The sequence below is a fragment of the Amyelois transitella genome, chromosome 24 (genome assembly GCF_032362555.1).
Source record: "Amyelois transitella isolate CPQ chromosome 24, ilAmyTran1.1, whole genome shotgun sequence".
Lineage (NCBI taxonomy): Eukaryota > Metazoa > Arthropoda > Insecta > Lepidoptera > Pyralidae > Amyelois > Amyelois transitella.
In genome coordinates, this window is record NC_083527.1 from 957,296 (window position 1) to 972,354 (window position 15,059).

The 15,059-nt window shown below is 33.4% G+C and overlaps 2 protein-coding genes across 2 annotated transcripts; one reads left to right on the forward strand and one right to left on the reverse strand.

Annotated features, from left to right (window-relative positions):
* The first annotated feature begins 2,386 nt into the window (after nucleotides 1-2,386).
* Nucleotides 2,387-6,137, forward strand: LOC106137984 (transmembrane protease serine 11E-like). Its single transcript, XM_060951382.1, has 7 exons — nucleotides 2,387-2,726; nucleotides 3,155-3,350; nucleotides 3,605-3,701; nucleotides 4,113-4,286; nucleotides 4,646-4,795; nucleotides 5,244-5,464; nucleotides 5,777-6,137. The coding sequence occupies exons 1-7, from the start codon at nucleotides 2,387-2,389 to the stop codon at nucleotides 6,135-6,137; spliced, it is 1,539 nt and encodes a 512-aa protein (XP_060807365.1).
* Nucleotides 6,138-6,291: 154 nt separating this feature from the next.
* On the reverse strand, nucleotides 6,292-7,743 carry LOC106137983 (uncharacterized). The gene is made up of 4 exons (XM_060951383.1): nucleotides 7,662-7,743; nucleotides 7,213-7,346; nucleotides 6,356-6,571; nucleotides 6,292-6,309 (listed from the first exon to the last, which is right to left on the reverse strand). Exons 1-4 carry the CDS (start codon nucleotides 7,735-7,737, stop codon nucleotides 6,292-6,294), a joined length of 444 nt encoding a protein of 147 aa, XP_060807366.1. The 5' UTR covers nucleotides 7,738-7,743.
* Between the last annotated feature and the right edge of the window lie 7,316 nt (nucleotides 7,744-15,059).

The following is a 15,059-nucleotide window of genomic DNA, read 5'->3' on the forward strand; positions in this document are numbered from 1 at the left end:
TTACAATAATAATCCAGCCGGACGTCAGAAGTGACTTTTGTTGCGCTAGTAGAAAGAACGCAGAAGGCATAGTCTTTCATAAGACAAAGTAAACAGTCTCGAAAAGACTGACACACTATTTTCAGGCTTAATTTGGTAATAACATCTCTATAGTAATCTTGGCGCTTTCAGGCGACACATGGCTGCTATTGGCCGGGTGGCGCGGCCGCCCGCCCAGCAACAGTTTGCATGGAGTGTTGCCATTGTGGAAAAATTACCCAAAATTATTGAAGACTTTTTGAGCTATAAATACAATGTTAATTTAATTTGTAACGCTGTTTATTTGATGTGTTATTGAATTTTTATTTAAATGTAGAGAAATGTTTATTTTTGTAGATTTTCAACTATAGAGAACTGTTTAAAAATTTTATGTAATGTAGAAAAATCAAGTTAATAATTTCAGTTTCATGTTATGATTTTTAATAGATGTCGCCATCCAGTAAAATTAAGCGTCTCCTTATATGGTCTAAGGAGGCAGATATGAATTTTCGGAATTCTCGCTAGTAGGGAAATTAATGGGAAATTTTATTTAAGGGGAGCCTTTACCATGTATGTGTGCCGTGTGGTTCCCGGCACCAATACCAAAAAAGAATAGGACCACTCCATCTCTTTCCCATGGATGTCGAAAAAGGCGACTACGGGATAGGCTTACAAATTTGGGATTCTTATTTTGAGGCGATGGGCCAGCAACCTGTCACTATTTTGGTTTTGATTCAGTTCGTTCCTTTTTGTAAGCAATTACTGATTTGAATTCATGTATTAATAAATGCAAAAAAGAATATTAAAACTGAATACATTATAGTTATATCATGTGTGTTCATACTGAAAGCACTTTAAGCTTAAAATGATCCAACCATATATTATTTTAGGAAAATTAAATAATTTATTTGCAACACCGTTTATAAGAGCGAGAGAGTTTTAGAATCCAGTCGTATGAAAACGTCGCGAAAAGTGTAAATTATTCCTTCACATTGCAATCATTTCTAATCGGTCGCGTTATGCTGTCGTAGTTAAGATAAAAATAATGGAATTTCAACCATACACACTCATACTGAAGGTAGCTTTTGATTTCACACATTTTTTGAATGAAATTTGTATTCAATTTAAAACTCTATGGCTTCAGAATAAGGAGAAAATCCTCGTGAAGTACAGAATGATGTCAAAGTTCTTTTTTATTTTGACAATCAATTTCATCTTCATTACATGAGAAGCCATCGCTTATTTTCCAAATTTTTGTCGTATTACTTCTGAATACTTAAGGTTTCACTCAGGCCTAATACGCTGTATTTGCCGTGTGGTTCCCGGAATTTTATGATAAGTTAACTTCATCGCCACACTAAAACAACTATTATCTAAGTCTTGCAAGGTTCTATTTCGACAAGATTATGAAGATCAGACTGAATCACTACCTTAACATACATACATATATAATCATCACATCTTTATCTATTACGCGGTAGACGGAGCCAAAAGTCTTTAAAAGATTAGGAGGCCACGCTTAGCTGTATGCTTTAATGATGGAATTGAGATTGTCATAATAATAGGTTACTAGCCAATCGCTTAACAGAGAAATCCCATATTTAATAAGCCCATCCTTAGTTGCCTTTACCTCCATGCGAAAGAGATGAAGTGGTCGTATTCTTGAGTGCCGGAAACCACACGGCAACATATGCCGTATTCCGGAAACCATACGGCATATTACCGAGTCACCTAATCCTGGATTAAGGTCAAAAGCGTACCTCGGATTTCTCTCCACAGACGCGAGGATGTTATCAAGACTAACGCCAGGTAGAAAAAGAGGAGACGTCATGTGTAATTTGATTACTTTACAAAACCTCACACCTCTCGGCCGCATCTAAGTACATGTCAATTAAATATAGTGTCCTAAGGATATACTCCAGACTACTTTCCAAGTGCCTGGAGGAAAATGGTTTCATAAAGTGTATGTCTAGATGAAACACATTTTCAAACTGAACGTGGAAACATAAAAAGAAATGCAAATCCATCCAACTTTACGACGTAAGCCACGATAAAAGAAAACCATAAAATATTTTACTACAACCTCATAGCAAAAGATAAATAACTAATCTCAAGTTAGTATCACAATATTAATACAGAAAATATTGTGTGGTGAATTCGCAAAATTATTAGTGTTCAAGCAATAAAGTTTCTTAAACGTTACATAACATTTATATACGATCACAAATTTAATTGAGACAGACATAAAAATTATATCATCTAGGTACCCTGATTTTTAAATATAGAAATTAACGACGACATGATCGAAAGAAATATCAAAAATGTTATTAAAATCTAGATAAAAGTAACAAATAAAAATGATACAATAATGAACATAGACAATTATTTGTTTGAAATCACAAAAATATTGAAAGTAATTGTTGTGCTTAATATAGTCAATGGGTTACAAGTTATAGAGAAAAAAGATAAAAGTCATTTGGAGCCAATTTTGTATAAGCATGTGTATGAAGATGACGATAAGCTTAATAGTCAATCGAAGTATATAGATTTGGATATAGACGATACACTGAAAATTTACCAAAGAAGTAAAGATGATAATGCAGATAGCAATGAAAATTTTAAGACACTTTTAGAAGAGAAGTACAAGTTCGTGAATGATGGAACTTCAACGAGGTACAAGGTTTATGGAGATGACCGATCGTTTTCTGGTGAGAACGTCACAGATTTTGCTTAAATTTTGTGTTATTGCGATATGACTTGCCTATGTAGCGTCATTTTGTTGCTTCAACAAAGCTGTAATAGATTTGTATAGGGAAGCACGGCAATTAATCAAGACTTATATCAGATAGAATTAAGATTCGAAGAGATAGTGACAATTTCTAGCCCATCGACAAAAGGAATTCAAGTTTATACGCCTTTCCCTCAAGCCTTTCATATACAAAGTAAACATTAATCTGCCTATTTAATTGTAGCGTTCATCTTTTCGTAACGGATCGTGTATATGTATTTTTATGACAGAAAGATTGTTACCTCGCATTTGGACATGGACTACTGTTCTGTTCAAATAGATCTAGACCACATAAATTGGAATTACGAGTATATTTCTGTCATCTAAAAAACTATCAACATCTTGTAGTATTCCCAAAAATACCAGAAGACAAAAACATGGCCTGGGCATTCCGTTCCTACGCCGTGAGGAGGATCGTGGGAGGCATGGAGACCAGTATCAGCATGTACCCGTACAACGTCGCCATATCCAGGAATGGGAAACATTGGTGTGGTGGATCTATCATTGATGAGCAATGGGTCCTCACCGCTGGGCATTGCTTGGAGTCGTAAGTTTTCGTTTCTATCAAATAGTTGAGGTGGTAATGTCATAGTGGAAGAAAGTAAAAGTTACTATATTCGGGCTCCAATTCATTAGATATAAAAAATAAGACACTTTATTTTAAAGCAAAAAATCGAATAAAATAATACCAAACTAAATAATTAAAGTATACCAAAGGCACTTTCAATTAAAATTTCATATTGTTAACATATCATATTACCTAGTTAAGCTTGAGATTTTTTCTTATCTATGTTTTAGAGCTTCAGATGGCAATAAAAAGAAACTAACACCTTTTATCATCAGAGCCGGTAGTTCTTTTCATAACAGAGGTGGATACCAAGCCCGTGTCAATAAGGTAAAAAAATATTAACACATTACATACATACATACATAAAATCACGCCTCTTTCCCGGAGGGGTAGGCAGAGACTACCTCTTCATGCAAGCTCGGCGGTTTCGGGTATTAACACATTATGTTCACTCCTATAGCTCAACACAATATCTGCGATCAGATCATGTTCGAATATGACATTTTTATTACTGGCATTAATTTTGAATGTTCTTACTTTGGGATAAGCTCAGCCTGTGTGATCTGCCGAAATATTTTTCTGTTGTTCTTGGATCCTACTGCTGGGTAACGATTTCCTGATTTCTATAACCATAAACACTAGACATAAGCAGAATTTTGCCATCAATTATGATTACATTAAATTCATTTATATTGTGTTGGTCTTTGCGTTTTACCTGATTGTTATATTGCTTTTTAGGTGTTTTTTCCTACAGACTATGCTCCAGGTAATGCAGATTATGACTTCTCCTTGCTCCGCCTTGATCGTCCAATGCCAATTGGGCGGAACATCGCAGTTCTGAATTTGCCGGCCAAAGATTACATCATCAAAGAAAACGACATCCTCATTGTTACTGGCTGGGGTAGTACTGATGTAAGTGACACTAATTGATACATATATAGTCACGTCCTTATCCCTTAATGCCTGACTGTTTTATGATAGAATTAAGATACTTCCAGGTTTCTTGGCAATCGCCTATAAAGAAGAATTTAAGGTTATAAGTACTGATATCGTACAGAAATAATCAAATGCAGATTTAACTATAAATGATAATAATTTAGTAGATGAGGCCCATCTCAACAAGTATAAAAATCATAGATTTGGTATAAAAATCATATCTAAATATCTGATGCTTCAAATTTGACCCCTCTCAATTATGATCTTGTGAAATATCATCTGAATCACCTCTTTTAGCCAGTTAATGATTTGATTATTGACAAATTCATTTCAAGGAGTCGGGATATGGTCACATCCCAGATCGGTTGCGTTTCGTCCCGGTCCCGGTGATGAGGCATACTGACTGTCAGCAGTCCTACAGGTTCTACATCACGCCGAGGATGCTGTGCGCTGGATACGCTACTGGCGGGAAGGACGCTTGTAACGTAGGTTCATTACAAAAACATATCCAAATAAACTCGATCAGATAAACATCTCTTAATTGGTCAACATCAACTGTCCAGATTCTTGTATTTGAGCATGAAAATTATCCAAAATTTTTGTCTAAAGCTAATGCTATATTCTACATAGGTACATACGATTATATCGGATGAAGATCCTTAACATGATGGACAGAGCCAATAGTCCCGAAAAGACTGACATGCCACGTTCAGCTATATGGCCCTATGATGGAATCGACATTCAAAAAGCGACAGGTTGCTATCCCATCGCCTTAAAGAGGGATTCCAAATTTAATAAACTTTTCCAATGGCTTACACTATTATAAACGTAAGCTTTATTCTAATTAAAACGTAGTTCTTTCGCGTAATTATTTCTAAGTTTCCTACTAAGGACTTCAAAGAAATTTCAAAATTTATTCTCTTTTATAACCAGCACGATTCAGGGGGTCCAGCAGTAAGAGACGGTGTGCTCCTAGGCATAGTATCATTTGGTGGGAAGCAGTGTGGTGACCCTCACTCCCCTGGAGTCTACAGTCGAGTCTCGGAGATCACGGAATGGGTGGAAGAAACAATTACATCGAATGAAGCATTTAAAGAGCCTGAACTGCTTCCGAAGATCAGAAGAGCGAGGCAGAGGGAGATTGAGTTGCAAAAGTAAGTTCCACTTCTGACATACATAAATCACGCTTTTTTTCCCGGATGGATAGGCAGAGACCACCATCTTTCCACTTGCCACGATCCCTGCACACTTCTTTCGCTTCATCCACATTCATAACTCTCTTCATGCAAGCTCATCGGTTTCGGGTACTCTTGACCAGACCTTTTTCTACAACGTCTCCAATTTTGAATTCGTGCATTATATAATTAACCAATTAATTTAGATTGGGTAGTTACAAAAGAAAAACAAGTTACTAGGTAGTTTACCTATACCAGGAACATGATCAAATTATTCATTTTTATTTCCAGATTCAAGGCCAGAGTGGAAGACAAGAAAAATAAGATAAAGAACTGGCTACGTGATACCCTCAAATCACCTTCCTTCATATCGCTAGCCAAAAAGAAGCTTCGAGAAGCAGGCTTCGCTACAAGACGTCTAATAAAACCAGAAGAAACAAACTCCAGTGCTTTAGATGATTCTACTATGGACGAAATTAATTTAGCCAATCAAATCCATGAAAGAATACTTGACGTTGATGATAACGAATCAGAGAAGTTATTAAGAACTCTAGCTTTACAAGAAGTTATGTTGACAGAGAGTAAAGAAGTGGAACAGGCGGATCCTAATGCAAGTTTTGAGGCGTTCATTAGTTATATTGCGAAAGGTTAAAATAAAATTAGTGGTTTGACTTTTATTTAAGGTGTTGAAGTTGTAGTTATTGACCAAGCTACTAAAATAATTGGAAATTCTTCTACTAAGATATGTCTGTGATTTTACATACTTAAACTCTTTTAAAGCGACATATCTTGAAGGCAGTTTAAATTTAACCAAAATATCCGGACTGTAAAGTTTTTATGAATTCAACAACAATAAAAGATACAACTCACAAACAGCGTATAAAAACTGATAGCTTTAAGTAAGAGTGCTATAAAATTTTCTGTACATCCCGTATTGCCACAGCACAAGTAACATACCAGCCAATTTAAATGATAATTGTCTGTTAGCATTACCAGGATATCATCAGCATGCAGGTGTACAAGATCTTGAACTCCCCTCCATAGATAATGTAAACTGAATTCTATCAATGATATCGTAATAATTACCTGAAAGTTTAAGCTCTGTTATTTTATGTGTTCCTAGTATCAATATTATGCTGAGCACTTTTTTTTATTCAATTGTTCGGTTTTTAGCAACTTTTTTCATTCTGGCAAACTATTGCTGTTTCGCTTTTTAATATGACGTGAAACGGGACAGCGATAGCTTTACGCGCAATAATAACGGCGTCGCGCGTGCCATGTTATGGGGGGTCGGAATATAAATTAAATCAACCGTACGTATGCATAACTTGGAAATACTTGGTTCTTGTTTTAGGGTTGGCTCTGTCTACCCCTTGAGCAATGAAAATGTGATTCTTCTTCCCCCTGGCATAAGTCCCGGTTGCGTCCTCACCACTCTGGAGAGGAGCCCGGGATATACCTTTGACCATGAATTCTGGATTGGGTTTTTACACGAAGCGACTCCCATCTGACCTCCGCAACTTTTGTAGGGGAACCACACACGTATTGGATTGATCATGGTTACACATCCAGATGCCTTAATGTGCAGGTTTCCTCACGATGTTTTCCCTCCGTGATTATATGTATGTAAGTACTGAGTTTTTACGTTTGAATTTGCCCTAAACAAAAGCAATCCTAGAAAGTGTTTGATATCATCTTAATAAGAATCTAATAAAGCATTTCCTTACCTCCAAAAGATGATAGATAATAGGACATTTCTGATAAAGAAAAAATGGCAGAAAATCTATCTTACTAATAACCAAACTTATACTGAAGAGATATACCAATGTGGATGCTTTGTTCTCATCTTTCAGGATGTTTTCTGAAACATATGTACATACCTACATATATACCTACATTGATACATATAATCACGTCTTTATCCCTTGCGGGGTAGACAGAGCTACACCATTTCTTTCCGATAGATGTCGTAAAAGACAGCTAAGGGATAGGCTTATAAACTTGGGATTATTCTGTTAGGCGATGGGTAAGCAACCTGTCACTATTTGAATCTCAATTCTATATTAAAGCCAAATAGCTGAACGCGGCGTATTAGTCTTTTCAAGACTCTTGGCTCTGTCTGCTCCGCAAGGGATATAGGCGTGATTATATGCATGTATGTATGTTAATTATTTACCATTGCGAGCAGACCACAAGGTTACGTCGTTGACAAGAAGGGACAAAGTGAATACCAAGGCAGCCGCCGTAGTCATCAGTTTCATATATTTCATATATAAGAGATAATAATGAGTAAATTTCTAATATTTAAAAAAAATGTAAAAACGTACATTTAAAACGTGTTTAACACAAAAAGGTATGACTGATGACATTGAAATTTGATATGACGTTTGAGAAAAGCAAAGATAATAAATAAGAGTTTTACACAAAAAACTTTACTCGACTCTGTGACTAGACTGACCCAAATCAGGGTCGTCGTCACGTGGTAGGGCTCCTGTTCCTACATACATACATACATACATATAGTCACGTATATGTCTCTTGCGGGGTAGACAGAGCCAACAGCCTTAAAAAACTGAAAGGCCACATTCACTATTTGAATCTCAATTTTATCATTAAGCCTAATAGCTAAACGTGGCCGATCTTTTTAAGACTGTTGGCTCTGTCTACCCCACAAGGGATATAGACGTGCCCATATGTATGTATGTAATGACTGAGATTCGATAAATAAAAAACGGGTCGGTAGTTAGATATATAAATTTCAAAAATCGTTGGTTATATAGAATTTCAATGAACTGTTGTGATTCTTATTACTTAAAAATAATATACTAGTTCAAACTATTTAATATATTTATTTCAAACTTTATGCACTTCGCGTCAAGATTCTTTCTTGACATCTTCACTGCTCCACTTTCCCAAAAAATCCCTTAAAATAAATCTGCTAATCCAGTCTTCATCTACCAGGGTCGCATAAAACTTAAGAGTTCTCTTGCTGATTACCCAAAGCGAATTGCAGTAATACGATGACATAGGTAGCTGACAGGCTGATCAGTTTTAGGGGAAGTTTAGCGTCAACATAAAACATTCCGTACAATGTCCATTTGTTGAAAGAAACTTCGGTGATGCGAATAATGTTTTTGCAGACTCTCTTTTGGTCGTCTGAAAAATTAATTGTGATATAATTATGACCGGGCTCATACTGAAAAAAATCTACGAATTCTTTAGCTACACGTATGACAGGGTGCAGAAATTTATATTTTGAAAAAATTGTCAGCCAGCACACACTGGTTGACACACGCCTATATTATTATTATTTTTTTCAAATTATTCTCTATTGCACAAAATAAGGAAGAAATAAATAAATACAACAGGATTTTTGATAGGCTTCAATTCCTCTCATTTTTCACCTTAGATACAATTTTGCTTACCAAATTACAAAAATATATACGTATATATTTGATAATGTTATACATACATCAAACATGTTTGAAGTTTTGAAGTATTAGAAATTGTCAGAAGTTAACTATTGTTTTTAGTTAGTTTGAAACTTTTTAAAATACCAACAAAGTGACAAACACAACATTTTATAAAAAATAGAATCAAAGTTTACCTGATTTTAAATTTGAAGTGACAAATTGAATACACGTCATTTTTAAAACAGAGACGGCCACGTACATTTTCTCACAAATACCACAAAATACAATAAGTAAAAACATATTTTTTACTGTCCATCCCATCACTAGTATCTTGGATGATAGCGATCTTAGCTGAAATGTAAAAAAGTAAGTTTATTTATGTTTAATCATTTTAAATTTGGAATGATTCTTTCATTTTCATTTCATTTTATTTCACTATATTTATAGGGGATGAATGAATGTAGTGAGCCTTCATTTATTTAGAATATCTCCATAGAAACTAGAGCACATTTATAAATTTTATTATATTTTTTAGTGACAAATATTATGTGGAGCTCCTGGATTTTAATAAACAGAACTAATATCCGTATGAATTGTTTTAAAATTGAATACTAACTCTATAGCATTTTTTAAAATCAATCTTATTCATTAATTAAATCAGATATTTTTAATTAAAGAAAAATTCCAAAGTGAAATATACATTCAATTGGGTCTTCGTATTGTTCAGCCTCAATTTTTTTTCTGTATATATATTAAACAAATAAAAAAAAATAAAATGACTAAGAAGTGAAATAACGACTGGGGAGAATAAAAACGTGAAAGAAAGATACTTAATAAATAGAAACTTACATCTAACATTTCAGATTCCAAATCTCCAAAAATTAAAATGCTTTCCATGTAAACAAGGGCGTGAAAAAATAAATCCAATATTGTATATCCCAACTAAAATATAAAATAATTTAGGTATAATTATTAGTATTAATAATAATAATTTAGGTATAATTATAAGTTTATAAGTATTAATCCAATTATGCTTCTTTTAGGTGACGGGCTAGCAACCTGTCACTTTATTTGACTCTCAATTTTATCAGTAAACAGCTGATCGTTCGCTGTTGGCTCTGTCTATAAGGGAGAGATATAAACGTGATTATATGTATGTATGTATTAATCCAATAGTCCACAGTATAGAAAAGGCCATGGCTAAACGTTACTAACGATGATATGCGAGCCAATTGTTTGAAATCCGAGGACGCCGAAGACAAGTGAAGAGAAAAGTCAGAAGGCGGACCCCGGGCTCCGAAACTTATTATTTTTTTCATTATAGTAAAGTAGGTATTATTTTAATTTCAATATTTAGGAAAATAAAAATTGAAATGTAATTATTGTGATTTTAAAACATACAATAAAAATAACAAGAAACTATTATATTACTATTATACTAAAACATATTTACCAATAAATTTAAAGTTTCTTTAAAAACAATAAACAATGTTATTATTTTATTGTAAATCTGATATGCTTCTCGCCAATCTATGATTGATTCATTCAAAAGTTTTGAATTGCATAAAAAAAGTGAATCAGTTATAATTGTTATAATTTCTATGCCGTAAAGTAAATTTATATCAAAAATAATAAGCGTCAAGGTTGCAAACGTTTCATACAAAGTAAGTGATACAAAAAAATAATATAATATGTAATATAAAAAATAAAATAAAAATAAAAGGCAAATAAATAAAATTTGTTCTTTATATGTTCTCTTTAATTGTTCGCTCGTTTTCCATTTTGTGTAGATTGAATTTATAAGAATAATAATATGAACATTATGAATATTGTATTTAATATTATTATAAAATAATAACGTAAACTCTACTATATTTAATAATAGATCAAACAAAACAGTAACTGTCAATAAATCTTTTGAATAAAGTGTACGAGTACTTTCGATATAAGAAAATGAACGAATTATAAAAAATGTAATTAGAAATAAACAAAATAGAAATGACACAATGTTATATTTTAAATTATTAGGCGTAACGAAATTGTCTTGAATCCTATATTTTTTTAGGAAAAATATACTTCGAATTACTTCTATAGGTTTTGAAATTAGTTGTATATCTTTTTCTATATAATTATTAAGTAAAATTTCGCTGGCGACGTCGACTGAATTTGACATGTTTATCTATGCAAATGGATGAAAAGTTAATGGATTAAAATAATTAATTAATCAATCAATACACATTAATCTAGTTAATCTAGATGAATACATTATATATGAGAAATAATCAATTTATATTAAGTTGCTGCGGCGTAAGTAGGACTATTACTAATCGTGAAAACTAATTTGTCTATTTATATAATAAACTAGCTGTGCCCGCGACTTCGTCCGTGTGGAAGAGTTATTTTGGGCATCATTGAAGCTCTCACGGATGAATAATTTTCCCCGTTTTTTCACATTTTCCATTATTTCTTTTCTCCTTATAGTTGCAGCGTGATGTTATAAGCCTAAAGCCTTCCTCGATAAATGGTCTATTCAACGCAAAAATAATTATTCAATTCGAACCAGTAGTTCCTGAGATTAGCGCGTTCAAACAAACTCTTCAGCTTTATAATATTAGTATAGATTTATAATTTAATAATAATTTTATTTTATAATGTATTTTATATTTAAATAATAAATATATATATTACATACATATATTAAATATAATAAATGTAAATAAGTACTTTTCTGTAAATATGTACATACTAAATCAAAAATAAAAATGGTTAGGTTAGGAACTGACTAATGAATGGAAAAATAAAGGACGTGTAATTGAATGGATGTCCTATTCACACTCTCGTCGTATAAAAATGAAATATCAGTAAAACTGATAACATATACCTATAATACTGATAACTCTTATGGTGAGGAAAAACATCATGAGGAAAGCTGGACACGCAGGGAACTGGATCTGTAACCATGATGATGATATGACTCATGTTCCGCTGCAAAGATTGCGGAGGTCAGATTAGAGTCGCCGTGTATGAAAATCTGACTCATACAATCCTGTATACATACATACATACATATGGTCACGTCTATATCCCTTGCGGGGTAGACAGAGCCAACAGTCTTGAAAAGACTGAATGGCTATTTGGCCTAATGATAGAATTGGGATTCTAATAGTGACAGGTTGCAAGCCCATCGCCTAAAAGAGAAGCCCAAGTTTGTAAGCCTATCCCTTAGTCGCCTTTTACGACATCCATGGGATCCAGAGATGGAGTGGTCCTATTATATTATATTTTTTGTATTGGTGCCAGGAACCACACGGCACTCCTGTAATCCACCAAACATGTGTCATGGTCGTAAAGGCATACTCCGGGCTCCTCTCTTGTGCTGTTTTGTATATGTTTTACTCTTATGGTGCAATAAAGAGTTTTATCTATCTAGTATCTCTACTGAAAGGTAAAAATTCAAATTCAAACTTTTATTTGCATAATTTGAGTACAACAAGGTCTTAAATTTACATGTATACCAGATCTTCATATTTACCCTTTCGGATGTTGCAGACATTTATTATGTATTAGTAGACATACAAACTTATACATAAAGGTACTTAGTATCACATTATAATTTTAAATCTAAATTGATTGAACAGAAAATGGTCAATAGCTTTAATTTTATTTCTGCAAAGCAAATTGTAACAACACCACAGTGTAGCTAGCTACTACATTGGCCAGTCTCAAAGGTAACTTCACATCCACTAGGAATAATCCGCACGCCGCCATTTTGTTTTCTACACACGCGCCGGTCCGCCGAACTAATTTGCAGAGCCTCTTCATTTCTTCTGAAACTTTAGAGAATGGTTTTATGTATGTATGTATGTTGGAGTTCTTGAGTTCGAATCCTGGGCAATGCATCATTAGAACTTACTCTAATTGAGAACTTTTTCTAATTGGCCAGGGTCTTGAATGTTTATTTATTATAAAATAAAGTACCGTTGAATTATATGTATATCTTAACACAATATACCTACTCTAAGCACTGTATGTACTGACTTCAAAGTAAGCATTTTATGTTTGAAATCGGATTTTAACTTCCTCTCCTCAACATTTAATTAAATCGAAGAATTTGTACGCCGTAAACGCCGGGTGAAATTCTTGTATATCACAGGACTAGTGCAAGTTCTACTCGATTAAACGTGTCGAGCAAGTAAACGCGGATTAGTATATGATTTGATCAGCGTCATCTGTTGGCAACGCAATGGCACTAATGCATTTCCACTACAAAATCACTTTAACTTACTCGACTCGTTTGATAGAGTTAAATTGTCACTTACCTCACAGTTTTAGAATTAGACCTTAGTTCAATGATGCAATAGTTATCGCGGGATGCGGGTAAAAACATACGGACAGTTAAGAGGAAATAAAAAAAAATAGATTTCCTATTTGAACCTGATCAGTTTTAATTTCAACGTGATGTTGTTCATGTTGAAACAAGTCTCGTTTAAAAAGTTAAACAAAAAAGAAGTTACCAACCTGGCGGCGCAGACAAAGAAGCACATATTCTTCTAGCGGTATTAAAACTCTTGTAAAAGCATTCGTTCTGGTAACACAGTAACGCTTGGAATATTTCCTTTTTAAGCACCAAATACAGGGAAGTGATTGTTTCAATAGTGCCTGTGTACTGAAAATAAATCATTCATTCATTCATATAGTCACGTCTATATCCCTTGTAGACAGAGCCAACAGCCTAATAAGCCACGTTCAGCTATTTGGTTTATGATAGAATTGAGATTCAAATAATGACAGGTTGCTAGCCCATTGCCTAAAATAAGAATCCCAAGTTTAAGTATAGGCCTATCCCTAAGTCGCCTCTTATGACATCCATGGGAATGAGATAGAGTGGTCATATTCTTTTTTTATATTGGTTTTGGGAACCACACGGCACAAAGGAAGAGGAAATTATCAAATATTTTAATTTTAATAATGTACTCACCGATGCCTGTTGTGAAGATACCATGTTAATGATCTCAATCATAAAATACAAATAAAGCAGCGAGTGAAAGAAAATATCTATAGTTTGGAGTAAAATCTGAAAAAAGAAAGTAACATACATAAATATAATCACGTCTATATTCCCTTGCGGGGTAGACAGAGCCAACAGTATTGAAAAGACTGATAGGCCACGTTCGGCTGTATGGCTTAATGAAAGAATTAAGATTCAATTAGCGACAGGTTGCTAGCCCATTGCCTAAAAGAAAAATCCCAAGTTAAGGAAAAATGCAAAGACAAGTAATCTGATGTGAGATTATACTTAAAAAAAAATCCAGAATATAATTAACATAAACATTTTATGGCCCTCTTACCGGTAACTGAAAGACCTTTTCATAAAGATGAAATGCCTCAAGTATATTCAAATAAGCTTCAGAAAGCGTCTTCCAATATTTGTCACATTTTCCTAACCTTACAATGTCGGGTCGACATGTTCTCGCGTTAAACAATTTAACGTCTTCAATCCACAATTGCATTTCATTATTGATCAACATAATAACGCAAGTGATATATATGATATTGATGTCAAAACATGTCAAGGATAAGAGGAAAAGAAAATATGATATATCCCAAACAGCTATATTCACTAAATAATGAGATATAAATGCAATAGTACAAGTAACAATTATAATACTTATATGTAACCAAATTTTTAATGAAACAGATTTGAATGTTTTGTCTGTGACATTTGAAAATATTCTATGAGTTTTTTGGATATTAGTAAATATTTTAACATTAAACAAAGGATATAACAAATTATTGATCGAATGCAATGTAAATGATATAGAATTAAATGTAAATTCTAATATGAAAACAAAATAAATAACAGTTTTTAGTGATAAAACGAATTCAGAACAAATTATGAAATATAATTGGATGTTTACGTAGAGAATAATACCGATGCAAGAATAAGTGATGTATTTAAAATTTATAGGTGTTATGAAGTTTTCTTTAAGAATATATCGTGGTAAAAAGAAAATTGTAGACATGACATTGATCGGTGAAATTACCGATTGGAAGTCTTTATCGATAACATTGTTTGGGAAATAGTCCATATTAATTTTGTCTTTTACAGATATAAGAAGATTTAAAATTAAATTGTTGCCAATTGGTGATTCTAATAGATT